Source organism: Littorina saxatilis, linkage group LG17 (assembly GCF_037325665.1).
Source record: "Littorina saxatilis isolate snail1 linkage group LG17, US_GU_Lsax_2.0, whole genome shotgun sequence".
Lineage (NCBI taxonomy): Eukaryota > Metazoa > Mollusca > Gastropoda > Littorinimorpha > Littorinidae > Littorina > Littorina saxatilis.
The window spans coordinates 64716360-64735248 of NC_090261.1; the positions used below are offsets into that span (position 1 = coordinate 64716360).

General features: G+C 39.5%; 1 protein-coding gene across 1 annotated transcript in view; it reads left to right on the forward strand.

Moving 5' to 3' along the window:
• Window positions 1-14071, forward strand: part of LOC138952148 (integral membrane protein GPR180-like) — a 32408-nt gene extending 18337 nt beyond the window's left edge. Inside the window, exons 4-6 of the mRNA XM_070323748.1 lie at window positions 1397-1652; window positions 5848-5973; window positions 6732-14071. Coding sequence (XP_070179849.1) covers window positions 1397-1652; window positions 5848-5973; window positions 6732-6964 — 615 coding nt within the window. The 3' untranslated portion in view covers window positions 6965-14071. The remainder of the gene's footprint in view (window positions 1-1396; window positions 1653-5847; window positions 5974-6731) is intronic.
• The last annotated feature ends 4818 nt before the right edge of the window (window positions 14072-18889 follow it).

Consider the following 18889-nt stretch of genomic DNA (forward strand, 5'->3'; position numbering starts at 1 on the left):
TGAACTTTGACAAAGATTAACCAGCAGGTCACTTTTAATGAGGTTTTATAAAAATGCTGAAAGTATGTGAAGTATGTAAAGTCTAACTGATCTAGTATTAAAACATGTAAGACGTGACAACGACAATTTTCCAGTTTGCAAAGGAAATTTAACCTCGCTGTGACCTTGAAATTCAATGTTGTTTAATGTGATGTGCACCATACCTGGAGGTCATTATACTTTGGTTGTGTGCCAAGTTTCAAAGCCCTAGCTTTAAAAACGTGCGAGATAACCTTAATGCTATGACTCAGTGCCGTTTTGAATGATATAACGAACAAAATTATCGTTATTTGTAAAATCATTTGGGTAAATTTATCTTTTCTTTTCGTAATTGGGTTCCAGCATCTGTTGTCTTAACAAAAATCACAATATCAGTCGTGTTTGTCAACTTTTATTTTTTAGCCCCTTTGTCCGCTTTTCGTGCGCACCTTTTGGCACTTAGTCATATATATATTGGGTTTTCACAATGAACTACTAAGGGCCTTACAACAATTGTGTGATGTGTTGGGTTTTCAAAAGCTTGTCACTGAAACCAGATGACACTGACAGGCGACACATACCCAAATGCTGTTTATTAGAACTAGAAGTGTAAAAACAAGTCAAACAGCATTTAGTCACGATCACTGATGAGAACAAGGTTTTGAATAGCTTGTCAAAATGTGTGTGTGTGCAAGTGTGCAACTTTGTGTGTGTGACTTGTCATAATGTCAATGACTCTGATTAAGGCTAGATGGGTGGGGAGGGGGGGGATCTCTTGACCTAGTAATTGTAGGGATCCCCTATCTCATGGAGTCCGCCATAACACATAACTGTGCCTCTCAGTGAGTCCGCCATAACACATTAACTGTGCCTCTCAGTGAGTCCGCCATAACACAAAACTGTGTCTCTCAGTGAGTCCGCCATAACACATTAACTGTGCCTCTCAGTGAGTCCGCCATAACACAAAACTGTGCCTCTCAGTGAGTCCGCCATAACACATAACTGTGCCTCTCAGTTTTTCTCCATCAAATACATGTCATTAAAAGTTTTAAAAAAAGAAAAAAGAATTGCTTGTTGCTGCATCTTACTTAAAAAAGAGAAAGGAGCTTTCCTTTAATTATCCGTCTGTGTGTTTGTGTCACTGTGTGTTTGTGTCACAGTGTGTGTGTGTTTGTGTCACTGTGTGTGTGTGTTTGTGTCACTGTGGTTTTTTTTTACTGTGTGTTTGTGTCACTGTGTGTTTGTGTCACAGTGTGTATGTGTTTGTGTCACTGTGGTTTTTTTTTACTGTGTGTTTGTGTCACTGTGTGTTTGTGTCACTGTGTGTATGAAAACAGTGATTTGACTGTACTTCAACCAACATCTGTGTGGTCGCCAGGTGGAGATCGACAACATCATCTCAAACACGGACGAGTGGCAGACGTGGCCTGGCTACGCGACACTGGCGTTCCGTCTGATCGTGATGGTGTGGTTCCTGGTGGAGCTGCGTCGCACCTACCACCACAGTCACCAAGACAACGTGGCCTTCATCCAGCACTTCGGGGCCTTCTTCCTCATGTGGTTCATCTACCTGCCCGTCCTCGCCCTCATCTCTACACAGGTGTCACCGCTATGGAGATACAAAACCATCCTCAGTATGTCACTCTTTTTCTTCATCATGATTTCATGTTTGTCGGACAGTTGTGTGTGTGTGTTTGTTTTATTCAATTGGGGGGGGGGGGGGGAGGGTGTAGACTTCTTCCTCATGTGGTTCATCTACCTGTTTGTTTTGGCCCTCATTTCTACACAGGTTCCCCCCGCGGGTTAGGGGGAAGAATTTACCCGATGCTCCCCAGCATGTTGTAAGAGGCGACTAACGGATTCTGTTTCTCCTTTTACCCTTAAGTGTTTCTTGTATAGAATATAGTCAATGTTTGTAAAGATTTTAGTCAAGCAGTATGTAAGAAATGTTAAGTCCTTTGTACTGGAAACTTACATTCTCCCAGTAAGGTCATATATTGTACTATGTTGCAAGCCCCTGGAGCAATTTTTTGATTAGTGCTTTTGTGAACAAGAAACAACTAACAAGTGGCTCTATCCCATCTCCCCCCTTTCTCCGTCGCAATATAACCTTGAACGGTTGAAAACGACGTTAAACACCAAATAAAGAAAGAAAGAAAGAAATTTCTACACAGGTGTCGCCGCTATGGAGATACAAAACCAGCTTCAGTATGTCACTGTATCTTTCTCCTTCTTGCTTTCATGTTTGTTGAAGCGTTTTATGTGTGTACGTAGTGGTTTTTTTTTTGGGGGGGGGAGGGGGGCTTCTTCTTTGTGTGGTTCATCTACCCTACCTATCAGGGCCTTACTTCTTCACAGGTGTTGCCGCTATGCATTGAGACATAAAGCTACCCTCACTTTGTCATCCTTGTTCTTTTTCTTGTTTATTCTTTGATTAAAAGGGGGGGGGGGGGGTGGTTACAAAGGTAAACACAGGTGTCGCCACTTGTTTATTGTTTTTGTGTCTGTTCTGTTTTTGTACGCTGGCTTTTGTAGCTGCATACGTAGAGAAAGAGTAATTCATGGTGACAGGTTTTGTTGAAAAAAAAATGAAAAAAATGTTAGTTAATGGGATGCTTAATTATAGACAAAGGGAAACAGTCACAACCACTTTGGCCTGATGATCTAATATTTCGTTTTCTCTTTTTGTTACTGGTTTTGTTTAGCTTCAAATTGTGACTGTTCAATGTCATTATTGATTGTGCACTTTGGTTGCAAATTTATGAATACTGTTCAGGAGCAGTGAGTAGGCATATAATTGCCAGTGTGTGTGTGTATGTGTGTGTATGTGATTGTTTGACATTTAATAACTGTAAGCTTACTTTATTAGTTAAACAGACATTTGTGATGGAATGAAACAAAGATAACATTTCACGGCTGTGCTCACCCAGGTGTGTTTCAACATGAGACAGACCACAACATGACACAAAGTACAACACACACAAACACCATGAAGCAGAAGTATGAGTACATGAAGGTTTGGCTGGGGCCTTGCAGAAAGGAAAACATTAGCTCAATTGAATAGGCTCAGATTGGTTGTTATTGGCTAGTTGAATAGGCTCAGATTGGTTGTTATTGGCTAGTTGAATAGGCTCAGATTGGTTGTTATTGGCTAGTTGAATAGGCTCAGATTGGTTGTTATTGGCTAGTTGAATAGGCTCAGATTGGTTGTTATTGGCTAGTTGAATAGGCTCAGATTGGTTGTTATTGGCTAGTTGAATAGGCTCAGATTGGTTGTTAGTGGCTAGTTGAATAGGCTCAGATTGATTGTTATTGGCTAGTTGAACAGGCTCAGATTGGTTGTTAGTGGCTAGTTGAATAGGCTCAGATTGGTTGTTATTGGCTAGTTGAATAGGCTCAGATTGGTTGTTATTGGCTAGTTGAATAGGCTCAGATTGGTTGTTATTGGCTAGTTGAATAGGCTCAGATTGGTTGTTAGTGGCTAGTTGAATAGGCTCAGATTGGTTAGTGGCTAGTTGAATAGGCTCAGATTGATTGTTATTGGCTAGTTGAATAGGCTCAGATTGGTTGTTAGTGGCTAGTTGAATAGGCTCAGATTGGTTGTTAGTGGCTAGTTGAATAGGCTCAGATTGGTTGTTATTGGCTAGTTGAATAGGCTCAGATTGGTTGTTATTGGCTAGTTGAATAGGCTGAGATTGGTTGTTATTGGCTAGTTGAATAGGCTCAGATTGATTGTTAGTGGCTAGTTGAATAGGCTCAGATTGGTTATTGGCTAGTTGATTAGGCTCAGATTGATTGTTAGTGGCTAGTTGAATAGGCTCAGATTGGTTGTTATTGGCTAGTTGAATAGGCTCAGATTGATTGTTAGTGGCTAGTTGAATAGGCTCAGATTGGTTGTTATTGGCTAGTTGAATAGGCTCAGATTGGTTATTAGTGGCTAGTTGAATAGGCTCAGATTGGTTGTTATTGGCTAGTTCAATAGGCTCAGATTGGTTGTTAGTGGCTAGTTGAATAGGCTCAGATTGGTTGTTATTGGCTAGTTGAATAGGCTCAGATTGGTTGTTATTGGCTAGTTGAATAGGCTCAGATTGGTTATTAGTGGCTAGTTGAATAGGCTCAGATTGGTTGTTATTGGCTAGTTGAATAGGCTCAGATTGGTTGTTATTGGCTAGTAGAATAGGCTCAGATTGGTTGTTATTGGCTAGTTGAATAGGCTCAGATTGGTTGTTATTGGCTGGTTGAATAGGCTCAGATTGGTTGTTAGTGGCTAGTTGAATAGGCTGAGATTGATTGTTATTGGCTAGTTGAACAGGCTGAGATTGGTTGTTAGTGGCTAGTTGAATAGGCTCAGAATGGTTGTTATTGGCTAGTTGAATAGGCTCAGATTGGTTGTTATTGGCTAGTTGAATAGGCTCAGATTGGTTGTTATTGGCTAGTTGAATAGGCTCAGATTGGTTTTTAGTGGCTAGTTGAATAGGCTGAGATTGGTTGTTAGTGGCTAGTTGAATAGGCTCAGATTGATTGTTATTGGCTAGTTGAATAGGCTCAGATTGGTTGTTATTGGCTAGTTGAATAGGCTCAGATTGGTTGTTAGTGGCTAGTTGAATAGGCTCTGATTGGTTGTTATTGGCTAGTTAAATAGGCTCAGATTGGTTGTTAGTGGCTAGTTGAATAGGCTGAGATTGGTTGTTAGTGGCTAGTTGAATAGGCTGAGATTGGTTGTTATTGGCTAGTTGAATAGGCTCAGATTGGTTATTAGTGGCTAGTTGAATAGGCTCAGATTGGTTGTTATTGGCTAGTTGAATAGGCTCAGATTGGTTGTTATTGGCTAGTTGAATAGGCTCAGATTAGTTGTTATTGGCTAGTTGAATAGGCTCAGATTGGTTGTCAGTGGCTAGTTGAATAGGCTCAGATTGGTTGTTATTGGCTAGTTGAATAGGCTCAGATTGGTTGTTTGTGGCTAGTTGAATAGGCTCAGATTGGTTGTTATTGGCTAGTTGAATAGGCTCAGATTGGTTTTTAGTGGCTAGTTGAATAGGCTCAGATTGGTTGTTAGTGGCTAGTTGAATAGGCTCAGATTGATTGTTATTGGCTAGTTGAATAGGCTCAGATTGGTTGTTATTGGCTAGTTGAATAGGCTCAGATTGGTTGTTAGTGGCTAGTTGAATAGGCTCTGATTGGTTGTTATTGGCTAGTTGAATAGGCTCAGATTGGTTGTTATTGGCTAGTTGAATAGGCTGAGATTGGTTGTTAGTGGCTAGTTGAATAGGCTGAGATTGGTTGTTATTGGCTAGTTGAATAGGCTCAGATTGATTGTTAGTGGCTAGTTGAATAGGCTCAGATTGGTTGTTATTGGCTAGTTGAATAGGCTCAGATTGGTTGTTATTGGCTAGTTGAATAGGCTCAGATTAGTTGTTATTGGCTAGTTGAATAGGCTCAGATTGGTTGTCAGTGGCTAGTTGAATAGGCTCAGATTGGTTGTTATTGGCTAGTTGAATAGGCTCAGATTGGTTGTTTGTGGCTAGTTGAATAGGCTCAGATTGGTTGTTATTGGCTAGTTGAATAGGCTCAGATTGGTTATTAGTAATAATAGGGGTAATAGCGTGTACATGTCTCTTTGTCATTGGTGTCAGTATAAGACGGGGTAATAGCGTGTACATGTCTCTTTGTGATTGGTGTCAGTATAAGATGGGATAATAGCGTGTACATGTCTCTTTGTCATTGGTGTCAGTATAAGATGGGGTAATAGCGTGTACATGTCTCTTTGTCATTGGTGTCAGTATAAGATGTGATAATAGCGTGTGCATGCCTCTTTGTCATAAATGTCAGGTATCAGCTACACTGTGGATATCCTTGCCTACGCTGTGCTTTTGCACCTGTTCTGGCCGTCACGGTCAGTGCTCTTCATGGTCAGTGGAGAGCGACCGCTGCCCATGTATGACCTGGAGATCACAGGTGAGATTAGATTACACACCTTGTTGATTCAATGATTGGATGTCTGTTTGTCTCTGTGCATGTGTGTGTATTGCTCTTGCTAATTTGTCATACATTTTGCCATTTTGTGTTGACTATTGTTAGCTCTTTCAGTGTGTCATGCTGGATAATACTCAGCAGTGGTAACATACTTATACTTGTCACACTCCAGCTAGATTAAGTTTCTCTGAAGATGTGTCCCTGTGTTAGCGTTTCTCTCAAGCTGTGTGTGTGTGTGTTGCAGGCTTGTTGGAAGACATGCAGGAGACGACACTGTTAGCGTTTCTCTCAAGCTGTGTGTGTGTATGTTCCAGGCTTGTTGGACGACATGCAGGAGACGACACTGTTAGCGTTTCTCTCAAGCTGTGTGTGTGTGTGTTGCAGGCTTGTTGGACGACATGCAGGAGACGACACTGTTAGCGTTTCTCTCAAGCTGTGTGTGTGTGCGTGTGTTGCAGGCTTGTTGGACGACATGCAGGAGACGACACTGTTAGCGTTTCTCTCAAGCTGTGTGTGCGTGTGTTGCAGGCTTGTTGGACGACATGCAGGAGACGACACTGTTAGCGTTTCTCTCAAGCTGTGTGTGTGTGTGTGTTGCAGGCTTGTTGGACGACATGCAGGAGACGACACTGTTAGCGTTTCTCTCAAGCTGTGTGTGTGTGTGTTGCAGGCTTGTTGGACGACATGCAGGAGACGACACTGTTAGCGTTTCTCTCAAGCTGTGTGTGTGTGTGTTGCAGGCTTGTTGGACGACATGCAGGAGACGACACTGTTTGCGCAGGGCGACAAGAAGGAAACCAACGTGGACACCGCCGAGGGAGACGGCATCACAACCATCAAAAACAACGGCGACACTGTCAGCAAAAAGCGAATCAAAATTAACGGCTCCTGTCAGACGCCCGGAGGAACCAACGGCCATACCAACAAGGCCTACAGGGATGAACTGTCTGATGATGATGAGGACAACACTTAAAGGGAAAAGGTGCAGGTATCAATTGGTGTCTAAAGACGTGCGAGTTTTATAAAAATTTACAATTTTACATACATGTTAATACCCCAGGACCGTTTTCTTGACCTTCGTGCAAATCCGTTGAACAAAATGTGTGGGGGTGTATCATGTATGTGTGTGATGTCCACCAGGTGTGGTTCATTCCTCCTTTTTTGTGCTGAGTTTGCAGAACAAAAAAACACAACATAACAACTTCAGCTTGAAGGGGTGTTGTTCATGGATAGCGCTGGGGGACTCTTTGCATCCATAGCTCCTCCCCGCCTTTCCTTTCAGTGAAAATGGAGATTTGAGAACTTGATGGTTGTGTGGGGTCTGTTGTTGGTGTCTACCACGCACTATTTCTTGACATCATCGTTATGATGTTAATTATTGCTAAAACTTAAAGACTGCAGCAAGCCTGGGACATGTGCCGTGTGTTCAGGTGTATCCTACCTTGCAGCTACTACCGTGAGATGAACAGTTTTGTTTTCCCATTACGTGCAGTATAGATATAACACCTGAAAACCAAGTGTGATGGTTTAGTGTTGTGTGTCATGGAGGGAGTATCTGTGTCATGGAGGGAGCATGTGTGTCATGGAGGGAGTATGTGTGTCATGGAGGGAGTATGTGTGTCATGGAGGGAGTGTGTGTCTGATACTTCCTCTCCTTGGGTGACAAACAGACGAGAAAAGACAACCAGAAATGTCCCAAGGAATTGTAGGCATTTGAAAGATAAGATGTTTTCATGTGAAATGTATGATTGCATGTGGCAGCATGTTTGTGTCTGCAGGGCTGTACATACCGGTGTATGTAAGCATGTGAGTGAGTGTGTGGGTGTGTGCACGCGTGCGCCAGCCTACATGTCAATAAGTGAGTGACGGTGGGTTTGTGTTCAAGTTTTTGAGAAAGAGATGAACAAGAGGTTTATGGATGGCTCTTGTGATAATTTGAAAGAAGATCAAAAAGTATTGCAATGGAATCTCAGCAGAGGGAAAAGGAGAACAAAACTCCATGAAAAAACTGATGATACTGATAATGCTGCTAATACTGAAGTTAAACCAACATTGCATTGTTTTGGGGGTTAGGGGATGCGGGTTGTGACAAGTGTGTTGGAACAGAATGCGCAAGGGGATGGGGGGAGGGGGGGTGTGGATGGGGAAGGGTATAATTGCCACTGTGTGGCAGGGGGATACATTGCTGGTGGTTGTACATATTTGTGTCTACAATGCTCAGTTAAACATTCCTAAAGTATTGATTTTATCAAACAAAAATGTACGCACATTGCTTATTCTCAAAAAGTCACGGATTCAAACGTTTATTAAAATTATTGTATCAATCAATCAATCATTATGAGGCTTATATCGCGCGTATTCCGTGGGTACAGTTCTAAGCGCAGGGATATATTTTTTATTTTTATTTTTATGCAATTTATATCGCGCACATGTATGGAGATAAGAAGCTTGCAAGCTTTTTTAATATATACTTAAATGTATATGAATTCATAAACAAGATGTGTAAATATCAGGTATCTTTGAAAGTAATCGTTGCTATGTCAATAAGTGTTCTGGTTGTAAAAGAATGTAACGGACAATTTGTATGAAACACTTTAAAGCAAGTCTCTACCCACATGTTCATTAATAATTCTTTCTGAAAAATGTAACTGCATGTATTTTACTTCTACATATAACGTTTGCATGAAAAGTACCTACAGCACCAAAGGGGACGTAGTACTGGAAGTTTGACAACCTGACCCTTTATTCACTGGTAAAGGTCAAGGTAGCAAGCAGACGGTGATTGAGGCTGTTGATGTCGTTTAAGCCACATTCCTTATTTATGTCAGGCTTTGTACACCGCTGCACTTTTGAACACTGAAGACGGATTTTGAACAATGCAATAAATGTCGCCCACTGGCAGGCTGAGCACAAGATGTGCATTTTCTTATAGCCAGAAGGTCAAACTTAGCAAAATATGTTTTGTTTTATTTTTGATCATTTTAATGGATATTTATTTATTAGGTAATGGGATACCTACATGCAGATCATACACCTTGCATTATAAGTATTTACAGGCAACATATAGCAAGTTTGGATGGATCAGACGTCCTTCGTGTGCGCATTTATTTATCTAGATACATTTACATGGCAGTTGAAGTGAAAAATCACACAGAACTCTTTAAGGGTTGCCTGTATCTCTTTCTCAAAACATTAATGAGCGAGAATAATTTTTTGATTGAATGGCAATGGTTCAAATTACAAAAATCAGGGGTGTATCACTATTTCTATATGGTTGAAATGTCTTGGCCTTGCAGTGTCTTCCATTACCTTCAGAACGTTGGGGGTGCTCGTCCATGATTTCTCCACAGACTTGTTCAAATCAAAATGAAGAAATTGATGACAAATTTGAGTCACATTTGTCCAGTCTTCATTCCATACATGTAAAAGCCTGGACACATCTGAAAATATGGCTGACATGGAGAGGGTCAGAAAGTTACATAAAAGCAGCCTGACAGCAGATTATTATGTACATACCGTCACCCCCTATCTCTCTCTCTCTCTCTCAATCTCTCTCTGCATGTCTGCATCTCTGTCTCTGTAAGTGTTGTAGCATGATTATCATTTGTTGTTGAAGTGAGGCTTCATTGAAGATGGACTGCCATACGCTCGCTACTAAACTTTTGTACAGTTATAATGAATGGCTCCCGCAGTGGGGCACTGCGGTTATGAAATTAAAGGCCCCTCCTGTTTTTGGAACCGCAGGAGCTTTCTAGTTTGCTGTTAGGTAGATTTTTGGTTCCTCTTTCCTGTCATGCTCTCTTTTTCTTCATGAATTCTTTTCTTTTTTCTGCCTTCTTGCTCATTCACCCGTATTTTTTCCAAAAATCTCTTCTCTTGCCGCTTGTCTCGCGATTCATGTATAGTTTAATCTGTTAGTGTTCTGATGTAAGTCCAGCAGTAGATAGGTTAAGCCTATTTTAACATACTGGAAACTGGTAATCTTCCAGTAGGTATTAATTTAGTTTTACTAAAGCCTGCTGGGACACAAGTAATGGGTTAGTGCATTTGTAAACAGGAATCGCTTGACAAGTGGCCCCCTTCATCCCCCCCTTCCTCGTCCTGATATGGCTCTGCGTAGTCGGCTGGACGTTAAGCAACAAATAAACAAACAAATAATGAATGGCATACAAAATGTCCCCTCCTTTCTGTTTGCTTGGTTGTCTGGTTTAGTTTCCTTGTTCACCATTTGAAGGCAACTTTGCAGAAAATGCCAAGCCATTCTGTGGTGCGTTCTTTGATCTCTCGCTGTGCATGCAGCTGTGTAAAGATGCAGTAATTAACTTGCTATAGTTCCTGTGTGACGACCTCAAGTTTCATCCCGGCCAGCCTTTCTCACCGACCTTGTTGATCTCACATAAACTCCACACTTACTATCGCCACTCCCTTCCCACGTACTGATGATCGACCTTTGGTACTTTACATTCATGGGGTCTAATTTATTCAGAAAAAAATGGTGTTTTAATTTAGAAATTTGCTACGTCGCAATATGCTTCACTTTTCATTCAAGGGATGTAACCCCTCTGTGCGCGTTTTTAAAAGAATCACATTTTTGGGTAAAAACTTTCGAAATTTACAACAATATGATAATCTCTAGTCAGAATGAATGACTGATTTGCTTGATGTAAATATATGAGAAAGTGTGAAAATGAGATGTTATCCCCCTTTTTAGGTCTACTTGGCCAGTGAAATGCTTTGTGGGATGTTTGTGTTTGGTGATGTCCTTCAATTGCAAGAAACTGACATGCTTTTCCACTGTAATCAGTGTACGTATTTAACTTGACCAGAGAGCATAATTTCAGTCTGGGGTATGTATCGAATGAGTTGGCTGGCTAGGGATAAACTTGAGATCGATACACCTGCAAGCCACTTTGCTGGTGAGTGCATGTCTTTCCAGCTGTTCCTCTCATGGTCTATATGTTTTATTGGTCTTAGTCTGCAGCTACTTCCATGTTTTATTGGTCTTAAGCTATGTTTCCATATTGCGATGCGGCAGCGGCACAACGGCAACAAACATGCGATGCCGCTAGCAAATTTGGCCGTAAGTGTTCCCATTAAAAGCGGCGCGGCAGGCGGATTTTTGTTCTTTCTGGCTTGACTTCTTCTTATAAATCGGTCACCACTCACACAACCATGCCGTTATTAAGAGAAACTATATTTGACATTACTTTATGTCGGTTAGAAAATTGAAAAGACGAGAAATGTAAGAAAAAAACCCTCTTTTATTTCAACGAAAGGCTCAAAAAGCGGAACAAACCCGGTGCCTTGGACATCCTTTAAAAAAATTCTTGCTGGACTATGTGCAGCTCAGGTAATACATGACGAAAAAACAATCAAAATAGACTGTAAACCTGGTTGTGGGGGCTCCCCGATGTTATGGAAAGACTTAGACCACGCCCACTTTGGAAGCGAATATCGCGCGGCAACAAATTTTTTCACTTCCTGGAGCGAACAAAATCTTGACGCCAAACTGTCGCGCATATAGAAACACGCGTTCTTTGTTACTACTGTTGCGATCGGTTTTGCCGCTGCCGCAACCATCGTGCCGCCGTCGCTTTGCTATACAAAAAATTGGAAACATAGCTTAAGTCTGCAGCTAGTTCCATGTTTCATGGGTTTAAGTTTGCAGCTAGTTCTATGTTTCATGGGTTTAAGTTTGCAGCTAGTTCCATGTTTTTTGTGTTTCAGTTTGCAGCTAGTTCCATGTTTCATGGGTTTAAGTTTGCACCTTGTTCCATGTTTCATGGGTTTAAGTTTGCAGCTAGTTCTATGTTTCATGGGTTCAAGTTTGCAGCTAGTTCCATGTTTTTTTGGGATTCAGTTTGCAGCTAGTTCCATGTTTCATGGGTTCAAGTTTGCAGCTAGTTCCATGTTTTTTTGGTTTAAGTTTGCAGTTATAGTTCCATGTTTCATGGGTTTCAGTTTGCAGCTAGTTTCATGTTTCATGGGTTTAAGTTTGCAGCTAGTTCCATGTTTCATGGGTTTAAGTTTGCAGCTAGTTCCATGTTTCATGGGTTTAAGTTTGCAGCTAGTTCCATGTTTCATGGGTTTAAGTTTGCAGCTAGTTCCATGTTTCATGGGTTTAAGTTTGCAGCTAGTTCCATGTTTTTTTGGTTTCAGTTTGCAGCTAGTTCCATGTTTATGGGTGCAACTCTGCCGGCTACATGCCGGCAGCCGGTTTTTGGTTTCATCGGCTGCCGATGTTTTTGTTCCAGGAGAGGTTTTTTTTGGCATTTTAAATACTAAAAAAGCTGGACCCCAACTTTTGCCGATTTTTGGAATTTTCCAGGTTGCACCCATGCATGTTTCATGGGTTCAAGTTTGCAGCTAGTTCCATGTTTCATGGGTTCAAGTTTGCAGCTAGTTCCATGTTTCATGGGTTCAAGTTTGCAGCTAGTTCTATGTTTCATGGGTTTAAGTTTGCAGCTAGTTCCATGTTTTTTGGGTTTCAGTTTGCAGCTAGTTCCATGTTTCATGGGTTTAAGTCTGCAGCTAGTTCTATGTTTCATGGGTTTAAGTTTGCAGCTAGTTCCATGTTTTTTTGGTTTCAGTTTGCAGCTAGTTCCATGTTTTATGGGTTTCAGTTTGCAGCTAGTTCCATGTTTTATGGGTTTCAGTTTGCACCTTGTTCCATGTTTCATGGGTTCAAGTTTGCAGCTATAGTTCCATGTTTTATGGGTTCAAGTTCGCAACTAATGTTTCATGGGTTTAAGTTTGCATATGGGTTAATTTTTTCCAAGCTCTTTCTGGTTATTCCACTACTTAAGTTGTGAATTGTGTAGTTTACATGATTTTAGTCTTTTTTTGTGCACTGTGATATCTGTTCCTTCCTGTGTTACATTTACTTGCTTTTCTGCTCATTTTTGTTAGATTGGACTGCATAATGTTAGATTGGACTGCATAATGTTAGGCTGGTGATAGCTTTTGTATGGTGGCAACAAATGAGCTCAATTAGATTTCAAGATATCTTATTGTGGATAAGATTTGTCACTGCATGTAAGATTGAATCAAAGTGAGTGTCTGTATGTTTGTATGTATGTGTGTAAACGTGCCTGGTAAGGCTAAACTGTCATACTCTATTGTACATGTGTACCAACACACCTTTAATATCAACATTTTGCATTAAGTCCTTATTCACGTGCAGACACACACGCACACACACACACACACACACACACCACACACACACTTGTACACAAAGCGCATTTTTAAACTAGCAACATGGTTATTTCTGTTACCTAGTGCATTACTGCTTTGTTTTTCTACTGCTTTGTTTTTTTTAATAGCTATACATGTAGTATCCTAGCCCAACACCACTTTGCAATAATGAAAAGGATCGATTTTTGAATGCCGAAAAACATAGTAAATTTGGTTACCAAACAATTATTGTTAGCTGTGAATTGTTTTGTGGTCCGTTATTTTATATCTGTGAGTTAATGTTTTTGTTATTGTTTTTTTTACACATTATTTTTCTTTTTTTTCAGATCAATTTACCAGCATTATTTAAAATGTTTCGTTAATATTTATTTTGAAAAGATGATTCTGATCTTCACAACTACATACTATCATACACATTTTAGTCAAGTTGGCAAACTGTTGACTGAAGTTTGTAAAGTACTGTTCTGCGTTCCCACCTGCAACTAATGATGATGTCACATTACAGTTCCACTCTTCCCAAAATGACGCTGATAACTGATTTTAGAATACATTTTTTTTTTCATGAGTCTCCAGATTCTCATTTTAAGTTTGTAAATTGGATGTTTTTGTTGTTGTTGTTTTGTGTTATTCTTGGTTAGTCTTGGGGAAACTAAATGACAATATTTGTGTAACTAGGGATGTATTATTATGACAAAAGTGTTTTTGCCTTTTACATACATGCACGTACTTGGCCTGGTTTTCAAGTACTACTGCGCTGCATTCCGTATTTAAAACTGTATTCTGTGTGTGCTTACACAGCACCAGATTTGCGTTTGCTTAAAATGACTTGGTCTCTTTTAATCTGAAGGAGTATATACATCACAATAAAGAGGAACAAAGAAAGCATACGGTCTTTAATGTGTATCCGTTATGTTGAGTGTGTTTAAATACGGTCTTCAATGTGTATCCGTAATGTTGAGTGTGTTTAACTACTGTCTTCAATGTGTATCCGTTATGTTGAGTGTGTTTAACTACTGTCTTCAATGTGTATCCGTTATGTTGAGTGTGTTTAACTACTGTCTTCAATGTGTATCCGTTATGTTGAGTGTGTTTAACTACTGTCTTCAATGTGTATCCGTTATGTTGAGTGTGTTTAACTGGCGGTCTTCAATGTGTATCCGTTATGTTGAGTGTGTTTAACTACGGTCTTCAATGTGTATCCGTTATGTTGAGTGTGTTTAACTACGGTCTTCAATGTGTATCCGTTATGTTGAGTGTGTTTAACTACTGTCTTCAATGTGTATCCGTTATGTTGAGTGTGTTTAACTACTGTCTTCAATGTGTATCCGTTATGTTGAGTGTGTTTAACTACTGTCTTCAATGTGTATCCGTTATGTTGAGTGTGTTTAACTAGTGTCTTCAATGTGTATCCGTTATGTTGAGTGTGTTTAACTACTGTCTTCAATGTGTATCCGTTATGTTGAGTGTGTTTAACTACTGTCTTCAATGTGTATCCGTTATGTTGAGTGTGTTTAACTACTGTCTTCAATGTGTATCCGTTATGTTGAGTGCGTTTAACTACGGTCTTCTTCAATGTGTATCCGTTATGTTGAGTGTGTTTAACTACTGTCTTCAATGTGTATCCGTTATGTTGAGTGTGTTTAACTACGGTCTTCAATGTGTATCCGTTATGTTGAGTGTGTTTAACTACTGTCTTCAATGTGTATCCGTTATGTTGAGTGTGTTTAACTACGGTCTTCAATGTGTATCCGTTATGTTGAGTGTGTTTAACTACGGTCTTCAATGTGTATCCGTTATGTTGAGTGTGTTTAACTACGGTCTTCTTCAATGTGTATCCGTTATGTTGAGTGTGTTTAACTACGGTCTTCAATGTGTATCCGTTATGTTGAGTGTGTTTAACTACGGTCTTCAATGTGTATCCGTTATGTTGAGTGTGTTTAACTACTGTCTTCAATGTGTATCCGTTATGTTGAGTGTGTTTAACTACGGTCTTCAATGTGTATCCGTTATGTTGAGTGTGTTTAACTACGGTCTTCAATGTGTATCAGTTATGTTGAGTGTGTTTAACTACGGTCTTCTTCAATGTGTATCAGTTATGTTGAGTGTGTTTAACTACGGTCTTCTTCAATGTGTATCAGTTATGTTGAGTGTGTTTAACTACGGTCTTCAATGTGTATCAGTTATGTTGAGTGTGTTTAACTACGGTCTTCTTCAATGTGTATCCGTTATGTTGAGTGTGTTTAACTACTGTCTTCAATGTGTATCCGTTATGTTGAGTGTGTTTAACTACTGTCTTCAATGGGTATCCGTTATGTTGAGTGTGTTTAACTACTGTCTTCAATGTGTATCCGTTATGTTGAGTGTGTTTAACTACTGTCTTCAATGTGTATCCGTTATGTTGAGTGTGTTTAACTACTGTCTTCAATGTGTATCCGTTATGTTGAGTGTGTTTAACTACTGTCTTCAATGTGTATCCGTTATGTTGAGTGTGTTTAACTACGGTCTTCAATGTGTATCCGTTATGTTGAGTGTGTTTAACTACGGTCTTCTTCAATGTGTATCCGTTATGTTGAGTGTGTTTAACTACTGTCTTCAATGTGTATCCGTTATGTTGAGTGTGTTTAACTACGGTCTTCTTCAATGTGTATCCGTTATGTTGAGTGTGTTTAACTAGTGTCTTCAATGTGTATCCGTTATGTTGAGTGTGTTTAACTACTGTCTTCAATGTGTATCCGTTATGTTGAGTGTGTTTAACTACGGTCTTCTTCAATGTGTATCCGTTATGTTGAGTGTGTTTAACTAGTGTCTTCAATGTGTATCCGTTATGTTGAGTGTGTTTAACTACTGTCTTCAATGTGTATCCGTTATGTTGAGTGTGTTTAACTACTGTCTTCAATGTGTATCCGTTATGTTGAGTGTGTTTAACTACAGTCTTCAATGTGTATCCGTTATGTTGAGTGTGTTTAACTACTGTCTTCAATGTGTATCCGTTATGTTGAGTGTGTTTAACTACGGTCTTCAATGTGTATCCGTTATGTTGAGTGTGTTTAACTAGTGTCTTCAATGTGTATCCGTTATGTTGAGTGTGTTTAACTACTGTCTTCAATGTGTATCCGTTATGTTGAGTGTGTTTAACTACTGTCTTCAATGTGTATCCGTTATGTTGAGTGTGTTTAACTACGGTCTTCAATGTGTATCCGTTATGTTGAGTGTGTTTAACTAGTGTCTTCAATGTGTATCCGTTATGTTGAGTGTGTTTAACTATGGTCTTCAATGTGTATCCGTTATGTTGAGTGTGTTTAACTACTGTCTTCAATGTGTATCCGTTATGTTGAGTGTGTTTAACTACGGTCTTCAATGTGTATCCGTTATGTTGAGTGTGTTTAACTACGGTCTTCAATGTGTATCCGTTATGTTGAGTGTGTTTAACTAGTGTCTTCAATGTGTATCCGTTATGTTGAGTGTGTTTAACTACTGTCTTCAATGTGTATCAGTTATGTTGAGTGTGTTTAACTACGGTCTTCAATGTGTATCCGTTATGTTGAGTGTGTTTAACTACTGTCTTCTTCAATGTGTATCCGTTATGTTGAGTGTGTTTAACTACTGTCTTCAATGTGTATCCGTTATGTTGAGTGTGTTTAACTACTGTCTTCAATGTGTATCCGTTATGTTGAGTGTGTTTAACTACGGTCTTCAATGTGTATCCGTTATGTTGAGTGTGTTTAACTAGTGTCTTCAATGTGTATCCGTTATGTTGAGTGTGTTTAACTACGGTCTTCAATGTGTATCCGTTATGTTGAGTGTGTTTAACTACTGTCTTCAATGTGTATCCGTTATGTTGAGTGTGTTTAACTACGGTCTTCAATGTGTATCCGTTATGTTGAGTGTGTTTAACTACGGTCTTCAATGTGTATCCGTTATGTTGAGTGTGTTTAACTACTGTCTTCAATGTGTATCCGTTATGTTGAGTGTGTTTAACTACGGTCTTCAATGTGTATCCGTTATGTTGAGTGTGTTTAACTACTGTCTTCAATGTGTATCCGTTATGTTGAGTGTGTTTAACTACGGTCTTCAATGTGTATCCGTTATGTTGAGTGTGTTTAACTACTGTCTTCTTCAATGTGTATCCGTTATGTTGAGTGTGTTTAACTACTGTCTTCAATGTGTATCCGTTATGTTGAGTGTGTTTAACTACGGTCTTCAATGTGTATCCGTTATGTTGAGTGTGTTTAACTACTGTCTTCAATGTGTATCCGTTATGTTGAGTGTGTTTAACTAGTCTTCAATGTGTATCCGTTATGTTGAGTGTGTTTAACTACTGTCTTCAATGTGTATCCGTTATGTTGAGTGTGTTTAACTACTGTCTTCAATGTGTATCCGTTATGTTGAGTGTGTTTAACTACTGTCTTCAATGTGTATCCGTTATGTTGAGTGTGTTTAACTAGTCTTCAATGTGTATCCGTTATGTTGAGTGTGTTTAACTACTGTCTTCAATGTGTATCCGTTATGTTGAGTGTGTTTAACTAGTCTTCAATGTGTATCCGTTATGTTGAGTGTGTTTAACTACTGTCTTCAATGTGTATCCGTTATGTTGAGTGTGTTTAACTACTGTCTTCAATGTGTATCCGTTATGTTGAGTGTGTTTAACTACTGTCTTCAATGTGTATCCGTTATGTTGAGTGTGTTTAACTACTGTCTTCAATGTGTATCCGTTATGTTGAGTGTGTTTAACTACTGTCTTCAATGTGTATCCGTTATGTTGAGTGTGTTTAACTACTGTCTTCTTCAATGTGTATCCGTTATGTTGAGTGTGTTTAACTACTGTCTTCAATGTGTATCCGTTATGTTGAGTGTGTTTAACTACTGTCTTCAATGTGTATCCGTTATGTTGAGTGTGTTTAACTACGGTCTTCAATGTGTATCCGTTATGTTGAGTGTGTTTAACTACGGTCTTCAATGTGTATCCGTTATGTTGAGTGTGTTTAACTACAGTCTTCAATGTGTATCCGTTATGTTGAGTGTGTTTAACTACAGTCTTCAATGTGTATCCGTTATGTTGAGTGTGTTTAACTACTGTCTTCAATGTGTATCCGTTATGTTGAGTGTGTTTAACTACTGTCTTCAATGTGTATCCGTTATGTTGAGTGTGTTTAACTACAGTCTTCAATGTGTATCCGTTATGTTGAGTGTGTTTAACTACTGTCTTCAATGTGTATCTGTTATGTTGAGTGCGTTTAACTACGGTCTTCTTCAATGTGTATCCGTTATGTTGAGTGTGTTTAACTACTGTCTTCAATGTGTATCCGTTATGTTGAGTGTGTTTAACTACAGTCTTCAATGTGTATCCGTTATGTTGAGTGTGTTTAACTACTGTCTTCAATGTGTATCCGTTATGTTGAGTGTGTTTAACTACTGTCTTCAATGTGTATCCGTTATGTTGAGTGTGTTTAACTACTGTCTTCAATGTGTATCCGTTATGTTGAGTGTGTTTAACTACGGTCTTCAATGTGTATCCGTTATGTTGAGTGTGTTTAACTACGGTCTTCAATGTGTATCCGTTATGTTGAGTGTGTTTAACTACTGTCTACAATGTGTATCTGTTATGTTGAGTGTGTTTAACTACTGTCTTCAATGTGTATCCGTTATGTTGAGTGTGTTTAACTACGGTCTTCAATGTGTATCCGTTATGTTGAGTGTGTTT